General features: G+C 33.8%; 1 protein-coding gene across 1 annotated transcript; it reads left to right on the top strand.

Annotated features, from left to right (window-relative positions):
• Positions 1 to 4,194: 4,194 nt before the first annotated feature.
• On the top strand, positions 4,195 to 6,567 carry LOC108454554 (uncharacterized). Its single transcript, XM_053024825.1, has 5 exons — positions 4,195 to 4,610; positions 5,388 to 5,486; positions 5,570 to 5,678; positions 5,778 to 5,849; positions 6,179 to 6,567. The coding sequence occupies exons 1-5, from the start codon at positions 4,333 to 4,335 to the stop codon at positions 6,281 to 6,283; spliced, it is 663 nt and encodes a 220-aa protein (XP_052880785.1). The 5' UTR covers positions 4,195 to 4,332; the 3' UTR covers positions 6,284 to 6,567.
• Positions 6,568 to 20,324: the final 13,757 nt, after the last annotated feature.

Raw genomic sequence — 20,324 nt, 5'->3', positions numbered from 1 at the left:
TAATGATGAGATATTAGAAAAGATATCTTGTGTACAATTTGAGGACCTAACCCTAATATTTGGACTAACTTATCATGATAGTAAATAATAACATATAATTATCCTTATTATATATGTGATGTTCAAATTTTCCAAACATATCTATAAGCAAAAGATTTGAAAAATGTGTCTTTAAACATGCATTGAGACAGGAAAACAAATCGACCCGTATTTTGGCTACAAACGGTCTCAAAAGACAGGAAGAATTTTATCTAAGAAACACAGTACCTGGTTATGCTGAACAATCGGTGGAGATCAACGAACGAATGCTAGGGTTCCCAGTGACTGGCTAATCGTTAGCTTGATTGGACGAAGTTTCTGGTAAGATACTCAAAGCTACCCAAATGGGAAAAGGGATTTCTAAGAAATCGTTATTTCAAATCACTGGAAATGATTTCCATTTATGATTATGACTTCTTTTGTTGTGTTTTTACTTCATTTAATTGTTTCTGTTTGAATTTATGTTTTCGTCTTTTTATTTTTCCTTTTTTTTGTTTGGCGGACTTTTATGTGTTAGCTGTTTGCTCTTGTTTTTGGGCTATTGGCCTATTTTCTAGTATTTCTTCAATAAAAATCCAACATTCCAACTATTATTCAAACAAATATATAAAACTCTTTTAAAATTTTGGAAAATTCTCTTTAAACCCTTCAAAAATTTTAAAAATCTCAATAAACCCTCCAAAATTAAACATAGATAAATCTTTTTTTTTTCAATTCCTAGCTTCTCTCTCTTTTTTATTGATTTGAGTAATTTTGAAAAGTTCATTTAATTAAGTTAAAATATGTATAAATTTAATACTCACTTGATAAACATGTAATAGTATAATAAACCTAAATTTAACAAAAGAATTTAATTACGTTAATCATTTAGATTTATATTTTTAAATCAAAAAATAAATTCTTTAAAACAAAAATAAAAATATAAATTCCAAATACGGAAAATTAAAAATAGTAAGAGACAGTCAAACCATCTAGTTTTCAATTGAAACAGGTTATATTAATTTGATTTAGCTAAACTGTATATTCATCAAAACACATAAACAGAAGCGTAGCCACGGGTGGTAGAGGTCCCATGTAACACCCCTAACCTATATTTATCGTCGAAATATGATTACGGAGCATTACAGGAAACTTTTAACTTAAAACATTTGATTACAATCATTTATAAAACACATCATATTCCATTCAAACACATGCATAACGTCCCTTTTTCAAGCCCTTGAGGCCTTAGAAACACTTTAGAAACGGTTCGGGACTAAATCGAAAATAATTAGAACTTCATGGAAAAAGATAGAAAAATTCATACTACAGGGTCAAACGGCCACGTGGCTAGGCCGTGTGGGCATTCGAAGTAGGGACACATGGTCGTGTCCAAGCCCGTGTCTATGTCCGTGTAACTCTTTGAGTTGGTTCACACTGCCAAGCCAGACGCCCGTGTAACTCTCGAAATGCAGCCTATAAAAACTTACAGGTGACACACGACTGTGTCACGTAACCGTGTGTCACACACGACTGAGACACACGCCTGTGTATTAGGCCGTATGGATGAGAAATAGGTCATTTTCAAGCCATTTACTTCACCCTAAATATGCACACACATACAAACCATTTGTACCAATTCTATACCAATATTTACCACAATGTTCACATACCAATCATACTCAAATAGACCAATTTGACCATTAAACAACTATCATCACTAAACCTTAGCAAACTGGGCCACATGCCAACCACATCCAAATATACCAAATTAGTCATTGATCTACTCAATACTCACTATCTATTTCCATATCAAACCATACCTCAATGACAACATTCAAGCATATCATAACGGCATTTCATAGCATGCACATTTATTCATCATTCTAACTACCATCACTTAAGCACCAAAATGCCAAAATAGCAACCATTAAAAGACCATCCATACATGTTAACATAACCACCTAAATGACATAAACAAACCATTTCCAAATAGTACTAATCAACCGACATTTAAATACCATATTTACATTATGCACATATTGTTCAAAACCTTTCCAAAATAAACTATATTTTGACCATGTTGAGATCAATTTATCACATACCATTTTGGCCATTTAAAGATACATTAACATATACCAAATTTGGTCATTTCAAAACATGCATAAATTTGATCATATTAACCACAATCAACAAGACACCAATAGTACTTTAAGTACCTCAAATCCAAGGCAACATTTCATGCCATAATCATAAACAAAAATGACATATACATGCCAAACTCATCAATTAAACATTAAACATAGTCCACCTATTCATGTCATTATAACCACGGCCAAAGTATCAAAATCTACTGATATAGTCGATGGATAGTATGATGGATCTCCAACTAGCTTCCAACCTGATCGAGCTTTCGATAATTTGAAAAGTAAAGGAAAGACAACTACGTAAGCAATGAATGCTTAGTAAGCTCATATAAACTTTAGTCATATCAATCCATTTCAAACATGAAATTTATACATATCAAGAATAATCCTATACTGATATCGCAAGATTCATGAAATCATATTCAATAACTCACAAAGTGACTAAATCCACAACATCACATAAACATATTATCCCTAGCAAAGTAGGATTTTAAATAACTTTAAACTCTTTCAAATTTTCTTATTTTCATTTGCATTTCATTACTTTCCATTGCATTTACTTTCTTTAACTTAAATAACAACATCAATTCAAGTCATCATTCCCTTTTTCATCATTTTACACTTCAAGTATGAACATCATTTTACACTTCAAGTATGAACTTACTATTTCATTACCTTTCCACACTCGGTTCAAATGCATAGCATACAAGGCATAAACATATCATCAACCATAGCCACAAGCTAGTGCATTTAAACATAGCTCTTTTTGGAATTAACCACATGATAAATCATTTCATAAGAAATTTCATAATTAAAACTTTACCACTCTTTCATGAACACATGCACATTTCCATTTGGGCTCTTACCATTTCAATGCAATTTATAAGTAAACATAATACCATTCAACCAATAGCTTGGCACATGCCTAAGCATCAAACAACAACACATATTAGCTTACTTGAACATATTTCATATAAATTCAACATGGATACCCATTTATTCTCAACATGTAACACTTGAGTTTATTACTCATCTCAACTTACGTAATTTCCATGTATCATCATATCAAGGATGTTCATATATGTACATGTCATAATACACATCATTCTCTTACCGTTTCTTATCTAGATAATGCCCGTTGAACCATTTAGAATATTGTTGGATACCCGAGATTACTCACACGTAGTGTGCTAACTCATATAACTGTAATCCGTCAATTTCTGTACATTTATGCTTACATGAGCTGTAAATCAAAATGCTCACACGACCTGTAAATCAGGATGCTCACACGAGTTGTGGGTCGGAACGTAGCTACACGATGCTGCTCACACGAGCTGTGGAGTATCGGCAACACATGCCAGACCTCAGCCACCGGTAGGACGTTCAGGACCAACACTTGAATCATGTAAATTCTAATGACATGTCATTTGTATCCTACGAATTCCTAAGATTCAAACTGGCCTCGGTAATCGTCGTACGTCATTGGATTTATGTCGTTTTATAACACAGTAAATTGCATACTAACATATTTATATTGATTTAATGAAAATATAATCACATATTGAAATTCAATTTAATCAAAATTATACAGAATACAGTTCATACGAACTTACATGGCTAAATTGTAGAAATACCAAAGTTCAAGGATATTTTGGTAATTTTTTATTTTCCTCGATTTTTCACCCGATTTTGATCTAAATTAATAATTTCATTCAAGCTATTAATTTAGACAATAAAACAATTCATTTTATGCAATTTAGTTATTTTTGATATTTTTATAAAATTACTCCTAAAATTTTACTTTTATTCAATTTAGTCACTCAACTCAAAACATGTAAATTAACTATTTTTACCCAAAATTAAGTCTAGCCGAATAATCAAGGTATCTAAAACAGCCCATTCATGCAACAATTTCACATTAAATCATTACATTTTATATTTTTAATAATTTAATCTCTAATCAAAAATTCATTAAAAATATACTTTTAAATAACAACTAATTTTTCAAATTTATCGTTTAACATCTAAAATCACAATATGAAACAAAAGATCCACAGACATTAAAATTATTTAACATATACAATTTAATTTTTCACTTCGCCCCTGCAAATAAAAGGACGCCGGCCCACAGACATTTTGATTCTCATGCTCTGGGCAGCTCAATGTTATGAACGAACCCTGGTGTCGCTTGTTTAAATTCATTTTTCCATTTCTTATTAAAGAGAAAAACATAAAAGTAACCAGTTCCGGCAGACTCATGGCGATGCTCATCGGAAATCCACTCATGAAGGCTTTCTTTATTATTTTCCTGGTTTCAGCCGCCACCGCCACCGCCACCGGCGACGCCCCCTTCATAATCGCTCACAAGAAGGCATCGCTGAACAGACTCAAATCCGGCGCCGAACGCGTCTCCGTTTCCGTCGACATCTACAACCAAGGCTTCACGTGGGTTTTTCTTTCCCTTTCCCTTCTTCTTCTATCTTTTCTTTCTTCCCTAATAGCTTTTATCCAGATCTACCTCTGATTTTTCAACCTAGGAGAAAAATTCTACATTTTGAGTGATCTTTAATTTTGAGTATCATTTCGAGTTATCTCTTTCTCTTCGTAGCTTACAATGTGGTTTTGGACACTGCATGATACTGATAAGTAGCTGATTTACATGAGAGAAGAGATTCTTCTTTTTAGGTGATTCAATTTAAACGTAAATTGACAAGAAGCAAATTTGAAGCGTAATCCATTCATTTTATAGGTATCGTGTTCTGACAGAAAAGGGATCAAATTACCATTATTTTAATAAATAGAAGAAGATTTACGAAAAATTTCATTGTTTTTAACCTTTATGACTAGAGAATTTTGCTACTCTTCTTCAGCGTGCATGGTTAAATTTTCGTTCTCTCTTTGTATAGTTTTCCTGCTCTAGCAGTTTGCCTGTTTCTTGAAATTTCAAATTTTACTGTCAATTCGTTTACTAACCCCGTTGATTATATGATTTTACTTGGAGGTTAATTTACTCTGAGTATGATCCATATGATGCTTGAATAATATTGATGAAAGTTTTCATGGACTTCTGCTGTGGTAAATATAAAGACCGAGCATTGTATATTGTCCCCTTTTCTGGCTGTGTTCCTTTGAACTCAAATGTGAATTTTTTTTTCTTGTGCATTTTATGTTGTGGGATATTACCTTACTTGAGAAATTATCTGTGGGGGAAAAAAACTTCAGGGCGGCATATGATGTGAGTCTCATTGATAATAGCTGGCCTCAAGATGCTTTTGATATTGTCAGTGGCAACACTTCACATTCATGGCAGAAGCTTGATGCGTTAGTATTTCCCTCCTCTAATTCTATTTGATATGTTGTGTGTTGATTGAATTAATTAAATTGCAAAAAGTTTATGAACGCAGCGGTGGTCATCTATCACATTCATTTGAATTAGAGGCCAAAAGGAAGGGAATGTTTCATGGTGCTCCAGCAGTCATATATTTCCGAATTCCCACGAAGGCTGTTCAACAGGTTTGAGATTCATAAGAGAGTTCTATTTCCCTCCCTCAAGATATAAGGGATAAGAGGGTGAAAAGAGTTTGATGATCTAACTCGTTATTTTGTTTTTAGGAGGCGTATTCAACTCCAATCTTGCCCTTAGATATCCTTGAGGAAAGACCGCCTGAGAAGAAGTTTGAGTGGGTAAGTTTTGTTTGGACTAACGGTAACCAACAATCAAGCTATTCAGTATTCGGTGTCTTTTCCCTGTTTCTCACGTCACTAAAGCCTTTCTGCTTTTTTTTTTTTTTTGGGAACTCCCTCTGTTCATGATGGAACATGAAGGCTAAGGTATGAAATGTTGCTACGTATGCTAAGCTAATCATGCATGTGCCTATTTGTTGGAATTATTTGCAATTTGGATAAATTCATAGTATCGGCCATTCTTAACTTTTGTCTCTCATAGTTTGATTTACAGATCCCATAAACTACTTACTGACTGTCAAATAAATATGAACCTTCGGTTTATGCAGAGGTTGATGGCTAAGTATGGGTCTCAAATCTCCGTGATATCAATTGTGGTTCTGTTCATCTACCTGATAATAACCCCATCAAAAGCAAGCAAGAAGAAGCGCTAAAATAGAGTGTCTCCATTTAATGCACAACATCCTTTCTTTGCTAGTTTCTGTTTGCAGTTAAAATAGGGTCTTTGGTTGTGTCTGGATTTTCTAATGAGATTAGTGAAAGATGGAGAGATTCCAAGTTCTTAGGCCTCTACACTTGATTTCATGCTACGTACACATCACTTGTATCGTAGGGGACTTAGGACAAAACTCTATCGGCATGCCTGCATGTGACAGCGACATCATATCTCATTTTGCAGTTGTAATCGTTACGAGGGGAATGGCTTGTGGTTTAAACATATGTTCTTGTACAATGCCCTTTTTATCGTCTTAACACTCGTAATCTAGTAATGGCGACCAAGACACTGTCACCCCCAACAATTTCATCTGATGGGACTAATTTGAAATGGCTGGGGCAAGGGGTATTGGTCTCTGGTTCTACAACTACAAAGCCTACTATATGGATGAGCTAGTAAAGGATCAAAGTGGGTTTGAAATTATATTTGTTTGATTGGGAATTCTAATATTTTTTCAAGATAAATGAATAATTTTTAAAGATAATATATGAAGAGTGAATATGGATGTTGAAAATATTAAAAGAAACCGATTTGTATGAAATGTGAAAAGTAAAATACTTATGATCTTATTAATTCGCTTCTATTCCAAAATTAGTATTTTTGTTGTCATTTTGACTTGTGATTGAAGAGTTCTATCTATCTATTAGATTTGTAGTACCTGGCAAAAAATTATATATCCAATATTCTTATTAAAAATACAAAAATAAAATAATACTTTCATAATAGTATAATTTATTTTTTAAAAGAATTATTTGAAAAATTTTCATTTGAGTTGAGATCGGGTTGGTGGGTGATACTAGATTTATAGGAGATTTTATTATAATTAAATTATGATACACAATAATGATGAAAAAAATTATGTAACAAATATATATTTTATTAATATTAAGAACAAACGATGTTTTGGTTGAAATGTTGACGTTTAAGTCCAAAAAGAAAAGGAAGAAATGGTAAAGTTAAGGCATTGCCAACTATGATGTTTTGGGATTGAATTCCATCAAGCGCACTTCTTAGATTTTATACGACTTAAATTGACAAAAATAATCTCATAATAATGTTTATTTTTTTATATAAATGGAATGGTTTTTGGTAATTACTCAATTGACGAATGACACTAACTTAATGAATCCCTTAAATAACTAAATTTTGGCACATCCAAAATATGGATAAAAAATAGAATTATGCAACAAATATACTTACACACAAAAAAATGATATAAATAACAAATGTGTGGGGTGTGTCTTACATTTATCGGATACGTTATGGGCACCTAAGATGAGAAATTGAAGGGGAGCAGAAAGTTGCGTGACGTCGGGACAAGGAAGTCCTGAAGGTCCGGACGACGAGACGTTTTTGGCAACCGAGCAAAGTTGCAATGTCGTGATGACCAAGTAGGTGACGTCATGACGAGACGATGTTTCCTGCAAAAATTCAACAGGGTTTCTTCTCCTAGTCGAACTCTATTTTCTACTGAGTTATTTTAGTCATATTGGACCAACGCCCCAAGCCGATTTAAAGGGCTTTTGGAACCCTGTTTAGAGACATTAGATTCAGAGAATCATATTTGCATTAAATATCTCTTGTGTGAGATTTGTTAAAGAGTTTTTAGGGAGAGTTTTTTAGAGAGCTTTTGTATTTGGGATATTAGGGTTTCTTTTGGATTTGCTCTTTGTATTCAGGTTTTAAATACTCTCTATCGTTGTACTCTTTGTTTGTTGTTTAGTGAAAATTCGAAGCCTCATTTACCTGTGGTTTTTTATCCCTTAGTAAGGGTTTTCCACATAAATACTTGTGTTCATTCTTCTTTACTTTTACTTTCTCATTGTTCATACAGGTTGATCTGCAACAAACTAGTATCAGAGCTAAGTTTAGCTTCTACAAATTGACTCGTTCAAGATGGCAACAATGAGATTCAATATTGAGAAGTTTGATGGGATTACAAACTTCAGTTTATGGTAGGTTCGGATGATAACACTTCTAGTTTAGAATGACATAAAGAAGGTCGTTACCGGTAAAAATCCCGAAGGTATGGAAAAATCAGAATGGGAAGAGCTTGATGAAAAAGCTTTGTCTACGATATAGTTATGCCTCACGAATAATGTACTACATGAAATGCTTACAAAAAAAAAAGTAGTAGTTGCTTTATAGATGAAATTAGAAACCCTTTATGTGACGAAATTGTTGGTCAATCGATTGGTATTGAAGCAATGCTTGTACACATTTCATAAAAGAACGTCCATTTGGGCTCACATTAGTGAGTTTATTACACTTCTAAATGACCTGAAGAACGTCGAGGTAAACATAGATGACAAAGATCAGGCTATGTTATTGTTGTGCTCTTTATCCCATTTATATAAAACATTTAGGAAGACCCTGATTTATGGCAGAGATAAACTCTTATTTGAGGATGTGAAGGGAAATTTGTTGAATAAAGAAAAATTCGACAATGAATTAGGCTCAAGCAGCAAATCTAATGAAATAGCCTCGATTTTGGCTGCCAAAAGTAGGTAACAATCTAGGTCAAGGTCAAAATCGAGGAACCGTGACAAAAGATGTAACCACTGTAAAAAGCTGAGTCACATAAAGGCAGAATGTTATAGTTTGAAAATTAAAACCAAGAGGGCTATTGAGAGTGATGAGGATAAATAGCAGAATGCTAAGGTAACCAATGCTACTGTAGTCGAAGAAAATGGTGATGATTTCTTATTGGTGTTAACAAGCGAAAGCTCCAAACTTACATCTGAGTGGATCCTTAATTCAAGGTGTTCTTCTCACATGTGTCCCAACAGGGACTGGTTCTCTACATACAGTTCAGTTGAAGGTGGAGTTGTGCATATGGGGAATGACTCATCCTGTAAGGTAATTTGTGTTGGTATCATCCAGATTAGGATGCACGACAAGACAATCAGGACACAATCAGATGTTAAGAATATGTCTGATTTAAAAAGAAATCTTATCTCTTTGGGAAATTTAGATTCAAAGGGTTGTAGAATCAACATCGAGTCAAACGAAATTAAGGTGTCTCATGGTGCTCTATTTGTGATGAGAGGTCGAAAGGCAGGCAATATTTATGTTCTATAAGGATCAACGGTAAAGGATAAAACCGCAAGTTCCTCGTTTGTTAAAGTGTAACATCCCATTTTCAGTCAAATCAGAATAGTGGTTTTGGAACCACAAATCTAAAGTTGAAATAATTATTTTATTATTATTTTGAGGTCTACAGCATAATAGTATGATTACATGAAAATTTCATTAAGAAACTTTAACGTTTGTATGCTTAATTCGATAAAAAGGACTAAATCGCGTAAAGTCTAAAAGTTGGGTTCTAATAGCTGAAAGTGTTTAATAACTATAGAAATTTAAAGTAGAGGTCCTTATATGACAATTAGACCATTAATATGTTAATGGATGATAATGGCTTGGCATTTGTGTAAATTCTAATGTTTTTAGAGGTTAAATTAGTAAATAGATATATAATGATAAATTAAGTAAATTAAAAGATGGCTATCATCTTTTTCCATCATCCACCACCAAAAATAAAATATGAAAAACACCATGGATGCATGCTAGGTTCGGCCAAGCTTGCAAACTCAATTGGTGAGTGAATTTTGATCCGTTTTTAATGATTTCTATGTTTTTGAAGTCGTTGTAGCTTAATATAGACAGCCCAGGGACTAAATTGAGAAACTGTTAAAAGTTTAGATTTTTTCCATGAATGTGTGTTGGTTGTTTTTTATGTTTGATGGATGAAAATAAAAGTTGGTGTTAGTTAAACAAGTTTTGTAAAGTGATTTTGGTAGAAAATGTCAAATAGGGATTTATTTGTAAAATGTGAAAATTATGTGGTGAAATGTGTGAATTAATGAAATGTATGGGCTACTTTAAGCTTAGATGATATTTGGCTTGCATGGGAATAGACTAAATTGCATGAATTTGCATTTTTATGAAAATAGCACTAAACTGTAAAGGAGTTAAAAGTATATGGGCAAAATGATAATTTTTCCATAACATGAAATTTGGATTTAATTGAGTAAATATGAATTAAAATTGTTAAATTTTATTATATAGATCAAGAAAAGCAATGTACGAAATTAGATCGGGGAAAAGATAAAGTTTTTGATTGAACGATCGTTTTCCTTCATATGAGTTCGAGGTAAGTTCGTATATTAATAAGCTTTAAATTTTATGTGTTTACATGCTTAATTAATATAATTGTGATGATACGACAATATGAAAATTCTCGACGAGATATCGAGAATTGTATGGATCCCGGTTGAACCTTAAGAATAGATAGGATACAGATGACATGTCATTAGGGGTTGTCATGTTATGGCTGCTGGTCCTGTACGTTCCACCTGTGGCTGAGTTTTTCGACATGTGTTGCGGTTACTAGTCAGCTTGTGTGAGCAGCACCATGTAGCTACGTCTTGACCTTCAACTTGTATGAGTAGACCTAGTGATAATTCGAGAGTGAGCATCTATATGATATATGAGATAGAGATGGTTTCGACCATGTATTGACACTTATTGTGTGAGATACCCGAGTATTCGATATTATTCCAAACAGTTCAACGGGGATGTTACGAGAGTATGTGAACTCAATATGAACCAGTACAGGTATGTACGTGAATCATGTGAGAATTAAATCTATGAGATTTGTGATTTCATGCTTAATTTTATGGATGAATATGTGTTAGGCTTGTGGATCAAATTGAGTTGCATTATGCTATGTTTAATTACTTAAATTGTGATTAAATGGTAAGCTGAGTTTTATGCTATACGAACTTACTAAGCTTAATTGCTTACTCTGTTTACTTTTCTATGTTTTATAGTGATTCGGAAGCTCGCTTGGATTGAAAGTTGTCGGAGATTTCATCACACTATCTAGCAGTTGTTTTGGTACTTTTGGACTTAATGTATTTTGGTTATATAGCATGTATAGGTCTTTTGGCTAATAAAAGCCTATATGTTTTGGTTATGTAATTGGCCATTTCATGTGGTTTGAATTGCTATGGGTTGATATTTATATATATGTGTGTGTGATTAGCTTCATGATGTATGGAATGTCTTGAAAATGCCTAGATTGTGATTTGGTAAGTAGAGTACCATATTGTTGAGATTTAGAAATGGCATATAGGTTATGTGTTAGGCACAAAAGTCTATATATGTAATTGACTAATTAGGTAAACTTTAGAAGTATATATAGTATACTTTAAAGTGGTCAAGTGAATGTGCTTATGGATATTATGTTGTATGTGTGGATATTGTATGTTATAGACTTGGAATTGGTTGGTTTTGAATGTTTATTTATGTCATGGTTGTATGTGCATTATTGAGCTTAGGTTGGTACCTATTTAGGTAAGAAATGTGGCTTAGAAAATAGCCTAATTTCGTCCACACGGGCAGAGACACAGGTGTGTGTTTCGGCTGTGTGTCCCTTGAAATTTCTAATGTAAGCAAGTCAGTGAGTTACACGAGCTAGTCACACAGGCGTGTGGTCAGCTGTGTGACCCAAGTCAGTGAGTTACACGGGGTTGGACACGGGCAGGGACACGGCTATGTGATTCCATTTCGAATGCCCACACGGCTTGAGACATGGTAGTGTCTCTTGGCCGTATGAGACACACGACCTGGCCACACGGGCGTGTGTTCCCTGCATTTTGAAAATTTTCAATGTTTTCCTAAAATTTCTTTGAGTTCTCGATTTAGTCCCGAATTATTTTTAATGCTTGCTTTGGGCCTTGAGGGCTCGTGTTAGGGAATATATGATTGAATTTGAATTATTTTTGTATGGTCTTGAATAATGAACATGAAATATATGATTGTTTAAGTAATAAGTCCGGTAATGTTCCGTAACCCTATTTTGGCAATGCTCAGTAACCCTATTCTGGCAACGGATACATGTTAGGGGTGTTACATAAAGAGTCAGATTCGACTCAGTTGAGGCATAAATGAATTGGTCATACAAGCAAAAAAAGTATGACCATTTTAAACAAGAGAGATTCTCTTTCATGTCCAAGAGTTGGGAAAACAGAGCATTGCCTTCATGGGAATAAAACTTAAGTCAATTTCAATTTGGTAGTGCACAAGACGAAGACTAGAAGTCCTTTAATTTCAAGGTTAGAATCTTGCAAAGTTCGAGATAGGCCCATGACTAGTTTTGGCAAAGGAAGCATGATAAATACAAGTCAATGTGGAGATTTGTGGGGTGTGCCTCGCATTTACCGGATATGTTGCGAGCACTTAAGACAAGAATCGTCAAGAAACTAAAGGGGAGTAGAAAATCACTCGACGTTGAGACAATGAGGTCCTAGACGTCGAGATGACGCAAAGCTTTTGGCAATCGGGCAAAGTTGCGACATCGTGACGGGCAGGTAAGTGACGTCACGACAAGACGATGTTTCCTGCACAATTAGAACTACAATTTTTTACTCTCAAAAAGATTTATTCTCCCAATCGGACTCTATTTCCTCTAGGGTTATTCTAGTCATATTGGAGCCATATCCCAAACCTATTTAAAGGGCCTTTGGAACCTTAGATTCAGAGAATAAGATTTGCATTAAATATCTTTTATGTGAGATTTGTTAAAGAGTTTTTGGGGAGAGTTTTTTAGAGAGCTTTTGTATTTGGGATATTAGGGTTTCTTTTGGATTTTCTCTCTGTATTCGAGTTTTGGATACTCTCCATCGTTGTTGATGCGGTTGTTGAGAGCACTAAAAATATCCTATCCTTATAAAATAATGAAAAAGAATAAGGGAAGTAGGGTCAAATCCTCAGGGATTGGATTTGCACAAGTGCTTGTTCCTCGAAATCCCGAACAGAGTCGTGCCCAAAAAATTCTGCATACCTGGAAAAAAATAAAAAAACAGAACTAAAAGTTTTGATTGAATTGAAATTACGAAAATTAAAATTAAAATAGTAGAGATAAATAGAGTTGAGGAAAAAGAGTTCTTATAGAGAGATTCCAGCCTCTGGTTGTCTCGATCCACCTTAGGTTCAATCCTCGGCTTTTAGGTGATCCTTCTCAAACAGAATAAGTTAGTTTTAGTGGAAGAGGACGCCTACGACTACCAGCTCCAAGATTTTAGACTTATGATTTAAAGGAACCTGACTCTAACCAACAATCGCTTTTGTGGGATAATCTTATGCTAGATCATCACTTATCAATGGCGAATGCCACGCCATTTTGTCTCTTGGGCTCGCCATCCTCTGACGCAGTAAGCTAACAAATCGACTGTGCAATCTTCTTAAAACATACAAAGCGGCCACCTTTGCACAAGATGAAAAGATCACTTTTGAAGGGACATGGACGGAAACGTCAGTCCCAGCTTAAGTTACTCGAGAAGAATCATTCTACACATGATCTGGAACTTGAAGCAATGGTTTTTTCTCTGAAGATCTGGAGACACTATCTGTACGGGAAAAATGTCATATTTTCACATATCACAAAATCCTAAAATACTTGCTGACATAGAAAGAATTGAATTTGAGACAATGTAGATGATTTGAACTGCTTAAAGACTATGATCTGATTATAGATTATCATCCTAGAAAAGCTAATGTTGTAGCTGATGCCCTGAGTTGAAAGTTCTTCTTTTCTTTAAAGGCGATGAATATTTGTTTGACTTTGGAACAAGACGATTCTATTCTAGTTGAATTGAAAGCTAAACTTGTTTTTCTTCAGAAGATCCAACAGTTGCAAAAAGATGATTCTAAGTTGCAAGCAAAACGAAAACTTGTTGAAAATAATCAGACCACCAAGTTTAGTGTTGATGATAACGGGAGCCTATACTTTTGGAACCGTTTGTGTGTAACGAAGAATTCAAAGTTGAAACAAGAAATTCTGTACGAAGCTCATAGTAGTGCTTACATGATACATCCAAACAACAATAAGGTGTATAATGATTTGAAATCGTTGTATCGGTGGCCAAGAATGAAAAGAGAGATCATTGAGTATGTGGAAAAATGTTCAGTATGTCAACAAGTTAAGGCAAAACATCAGGTCCCATTAGGTTTATTATAGCCTATAATGATTCCAAAATGGAAATGAGAGTAAATCACTATAGACTTTGTATCCAATTTGTCGTTAATGCCGAAAAAGAAAGATACGGTTTAGGTGATAGTTGACAGGTTGACTAAATCTGCCATCATTGGACTAACCAAATATAGAACATCAGCCTCAAAACAATAAAATCAAATTCGAAGCCACGTGCATTTATTGTGAATAGAATTTATCAATTTACCAAATGCATACAAACAAATATTTTCTTTGCATAGATATATGTTGTAACACCCCGTACCCGAGCCCGTTACCGGAGTCGAACACAAGGTGCACACAAACTCAGCTAAATTGTTTCACAGTCCATAAAAATTTTCCAGACTAGCTGGTTACTGCATCACTGTCGCTTCAAAAATCATATCTTGAGTTTTAAAGCTCGAAAATCAGTTTCGTAATTTTTCCCTGAAACTAGACTCATAAGTCCATCAACATATTTTTTTCTAGAATTTTTGGTCTGGCCAATTAGTACAGTTTATTAGTTAAAGTCTCCCCTGTTGCAGGGATCAACTACACTGACCTTCGTGCGTTATGAATTGGATATCTCCCTGTACAGGGCTTCAATGCTGATACCGTTTATTTCTATAGAAACTAGACTCATAGAGGAATCTATACATATATGGCATGATGCCTAATTATCTCTGGTTAATTTACAATGAATTTCTAAAGTCGGAACAGGGGATCCAGAAACCGTTCTGGCCCTGTTTCACGAGAACTTTAATATCTCTTAACATATAATTCATATGACCGTTTCGTTTCTTCCATATGAAAGTAGATTCATCAAGGTTCATTTACATAATTTATTCACTATTTAATTCCATTCCTACAATTTTTAGTGATTTTTCAAATCTACACCACTGCTGCTGTCAGCATCTGTTTTTCAGGTAAACCTTACCTATTTCGTGGTTTCTATGGACCAACTAAAGTTTTGTCATACATAGGTCCACATATAATCATTTTTAGCCATTCCAATGGCTGATCATTTGCTCTCACTTCCATTCAGTCCGTAGTCACATCATAAAACCATACATGTATACATAAGCACAAATGGTCTAATGCCATACTCCACTTTTACGAGCCATTTTCGCATGGTCGTACACACATACATCACAAAAGTACTTAAAACGCAACAAAAGGGTAGTCCTATACATGCCATTTCAAAATCCAACCAAAATATATACCGAAAGGGACTTTGATAGTGTGGGAGACTTCGACTTCCAGAAATCCCGAGTCCGATAGCTGACGAGCCAAAATCTATAGACAGAGAAACAGAGAAACGGAGTAAGCAATTTATGCTTAGTAAGTTAGAGCAAGGGATTCCAGCACAACAAAAGCATAACATTCATATAGCTAACGGATAATTTCATATTCCAACCCCTATATTCATACATAAGGGTTCATCTTAGCCAAATGCCGAAAGCTCATTTCTCGATTGAGCGAATATTATTCGAAGGGAATCAACTATTCCAAAGCACATACGAACATACCTCGTTGCTGGAATTTTCAAGCGTATTAGCTGAAATTTTACAGCAGGTTCATTCATTCTTGAATCACGTATCTTCAGAGTTTAACCGGATATGGCTACACATTCAAATGCCTTCGGGACATAACCCGATTCTGATAACTCGCACGAATGCCTTCGGACTCAACCCGGATTTAGTAGCTTGCTCGAAAGCCTTCGGATCTTAGTCCGGATTTAGTCACTTAGCACAAAGCCTTCGGGACTTAGCCCGGATATCATTCGAATAACCATGTACATTTATCAATAAACCATAACACATTCACATTTCATTTTTATTAGCAAAATTCAGACACAAGTCACTTATCACATTTGTAATTTCGGCTCAATAGCCACACACAAAGAGTATGATTTTAATTTGCTTTAAACATGATCTAATCAATTCAGAATTTAAGCTCTATTGCTCAAGAACTTATCTCGGATGTGGTCGAACGATTTCGACGGCTATTCCACGGCTTTTTCCTTCCCCTTATCGGATTTAGCTCCCCTTTGCTCTTGAGCTTAATTTAACAAATAAATTGGTTTTATCATGTGAGCATCGAAAGAGGAATTCAAGATACTTAGCCAATATATATACTCATTAGGCATCAAAGTCGCATATGTACGAAATCATGAATCGAACTCAACACATTAGTTAATATTCCTCTTAGCCGAATTTTCTAAGCCAAGAATAGGCATCAATATGCTTGCCTCTAACCGAATGCATGCACACCAATTTCCCCTTATGTGGCCGAATATACATGTCCAATTTGAGGCCAATTATACACTTAATACCACACAAAAACAGCATATGTTTTACTACTAACGCATTACATATCGTAACTCATTGCACATCTCTCATTTACTTCATAATCGAGACATCATCACAAGCAAATATACACCTTGAAATAGCATATATGTCATACCAATACATCGTAATGCGAACATATATACATAGATATATGCTAGAGCCAATTCTCAAGTGGCTTATATCCAAATATATACACATATCCAAAGCTTAAATCTTACTTACCATGCAACATGCATGAATCATACTTATGGATATAACATGGCGAATACCACAACACCATACCATTTCAATTTGGTCATGGTAAAACAAGGAACTTAGTATCTCATTCAAAAAATACTAAAAGAAAATCTAAGAATCCTCAATCCTCCATCACATGTATCATTATCAAGCTTGATATTTAGCATGCAATGGCATTAACACTATATTCACTTTGGCGAATTTCATTCCCATGACATAACAAAGATTTGAACCATGGGCTAACAAGAACATCAAGCTAGCAACTAAAACATGCATGAATCTCATGGCACAACCTCAAACATACCTTAATCTTGATGCAAGTATAGCCAACCTCTTCCTAATCCTCTTCCAAACCAAGTATGAAGCAAAACTCCTCCTTATCCTTAGTATTTTCGGCCAAAAGAGAGTGAAAATGGATGAACAAAATTTTTGTTTTCTTTCCTACCTACACGGCAATGGGGAGGAGAAGCCTTCACACACACACACATTTTTTTTATTCCATACTCCTTATTTTATTTATTCCAACATAACCCACTTACCAAACATGTTTCATGACATGATTTTTGCCCATAATTCCTTGTCATGGCCGGCCACTAGCTATTGGGGGAATTTGACATGCAAGTCCATTGTTTTGCATGCATGCTTTAATTAGTCATCACACATTTCCCCATCATACTTTCAAAATTTACTACTAGGCCCTTTCTAGTGAAATTCACATTTATAACTCTAAATCAAAGCATAAAAAAATGTCACACATGGGTTAACACACATTATAGGCAATAAAATAAATATTAAATTATTTTTATGCCTCGGTTTTGTGGTCCCGAAACCACATTTCGACTAGAGTCGTTTTAAGGCTGTCACATATGTACAAAATTAAGCAAAGTGTATGAGCATACCATAAAGACACAACAATTAAAAGCAGAAGCATAGGATGAAACTATTAATCTAAATTTCAACATCAATCTTATTATCCGTCTTCGCATTATCTTTATTTTCTGCTTTTGGTGGTGAGAATAATTATTATGATCACCGCTTTTTACTAATATAGAACCACTTATCATATCCACATCCAAGATTATGCCTTTCAAATTTACTATATATTGTTGCATTTGCTTCAAGGAATGGAGTAGATCTAGTAGGACAGGCTTAATGATGTTTCATTTAGTAGCTCATTGTTTTATTTAACCACAAATAAACAAGATAGTAATTCAAAATATATATTAAGACCTTTTTTAGAGATTGCTACTGTAAAAACACATTTGAAGCATGAAAAGTTAGAAAAGTCTTCACCAATTGGTCTTTATCAATAATATTCTCCCAACATAATATTAATTGAGAACTTATCATAAATACTACAAAATTACACTCCTTCACAGTTTTAAAATCTTGCAACTTCAATTATGTCCAACCGTAATGAGCTTTAGATAGAATTATCATATTTCGATAGTCATATCTTTCTTTTAAAATCATTCCAAAATTCAAATAGGCAAATTAATCCATGTACATTAGATCAAATAGCAAATTAGTCCTTTTTGTTAAAATTTACATCCATTTTTACTGTTAGAAACTGGTCACTATACGTTAGCACAAGGTACAAGTGGCATGCCATGTGTCATTGTCTAGTTATTTTGTCAGCCATACTAGTTTTTAACAGTACAAATGAATGAATTTTTTAACAAATGACAAGTTTGCTCTTTGATCTAACATACATAGACAAATATGTCCATTTTTTAGTAGATAAGGCAAAATGCAATTTGACTCTTAGTATAGAGGCCCCCAGTGTACTTTTTACCTATACTAACATGCATGTTTGCAAAATTGGCAACATTGTAGTTTATCTAGATAATATAATAGAATTCCAATATATATCAACCAATAAATTATAAAAAATCAAATTTCAATTTACCACAAGATTTTATATGACTAAAGTTTAACAGCCATATTTGATAACTTAAAACATAAATTACAACAAATTTGAATAAAAAATAATGATAATTATTACTCAAAATAATAAAATTGCATAGATATTAAACTTTATACTATTTTCTTTACCAATCAAATTCAGTATCATAAGTTAAATTTCATCCCAATAAAAATAAACTTCACATATAATTTTAATCAAATTACAGTATTAAACTTATTTAATAATCAAGAATTCAATAATCAAATCTTTAATTTCCAAATAGTATGTATGACATAACTTAATAAAATACTAATTTAAACAAACCTTAAAATAATAATATTTTCTTTCTTTCATACATGAATATAAGAACAATTTTACCAAAAATAAAAATAGTCGAGAAAACATACTAGATATTGACATCTTTTTATATAAATTTCATGGCATAAAAGGTCTAGAAGCTTTGGAGTAGATGAGTGGTTAAAGGCGGTGACGGATAGTACAGGGCGCAAGTTTGAATACTTCTTCCTGTGGCGTTCTTTTTCTTTTCTTCTCTTTGGTTCCAATTAGTTTTATATGTTTCTTAACACAGAATAATAAATCTTTGGGTAGTCTAGAGGTGTGCATGGGTCGGGCCGGATTCATAAAAAATTTTAGCCCATTTTCAAGGCTCGGGTCAGGCCTGGCCTGGCCCGAAATATGGGCCTAGAAATTTGTCCAAGCCCGGCCCGAGAAAAAAATGGTAGGCCTTAGATATTTTTTTTGTTTTTATTAAATAAAAAACTTTAAAATATAATAAATCAAATACATTTAAAAACATAAAAACAAATATTAAAACAAAAAATAAATAAATAATGGGACTAAAATAATTATTAAAATAATACATAAATTAAAAATATAATAAAAAGTAATTATATTAGAATTGAAAAATTGAAACAAATTAGAACTAAATTAAGAATTAAATTATATTAACAACAAAAATTTTACAATATCAAAATAACATCAAAACAACAAAAAAAGTAAAGTAAAAGTACTAAAGTTATTTAAAATTAAAAATAAAAAAATTTAAAAATAATTTAATAGTAAAATCGGGCCGGGCCTGGGCCAAAAAAATCTTACCCAAACCCTCCTATTTTTTGGGCGGGTCTTCGGGCCGGGCCGGGCCATCCGGCCCATGCACACCTCTAAGGTAGTCCGACCATGAATGAAGGATTGTGAGAGCGTTAAGGTGTTAGTTCGATTCCCACTAGGTATACGTTTTCTTATTGAATTCAGCTGCAGTTTACTTTTATAGACTTTTTTTGTGCATAAAATCTAAAATTTCAAACTAGATGCGCAGCTATGAAATTTTAAAGGTATGCTTAGTTAAGTAGAAAAGTGGAAGGATGAGAGGAGGAGGGAGTTGAAAAGTGAAAAGAAAATAAGTTTTGAGAATGCTTAGGAGGGAAGAAAAGTGAGAGGAAAGAAAGTAGGA

This window comes from Gossypium arboreum, unplaced genomic scaffold, assembly GCF_025698485.1.
Source record: "Gossypium arboreum isolate Shixiya-1 unplaced genomic scaffold, ASM2569848v2 Contig00178, whole genome shotgun sequence".
Classification (NCBI taxonomy): domain Eukaryota; kingdom Viridiplantae; phylum Streptophyta; class Magnoliopsida; order Malvales; family Malvaceae; genus Gossypium; species Gossypium arboreum.
This window is presented reverse-complemented; position numbering and strand designations above follow the sequence as displayed.

Bases quoted from the DNA above. Each gene is read 5' to 3' on its own strand.
- LOC108454554 (XM_053024825.1), top strand. From the start codon at position 4,333: ATGAACGAACCCTGGTGTCGCTTGTTTAAATTCATTTTTCCATTTCTT. The intron at 4,611-5,387 runs GTGGGTTTTTCT...AAAAAACTTCAG, and splicing joins ATCTACAACCAAGGCTTCAC to GGCGGCATATGATGTGAGTC. The intron at 5,679-5,777 runs GTTTGAGATTCA...TTTTGTTTTTAG, and splicing joins CCACGAAGGCTGTTCAACAG to GAGGCGTATTCAACTCCAAT.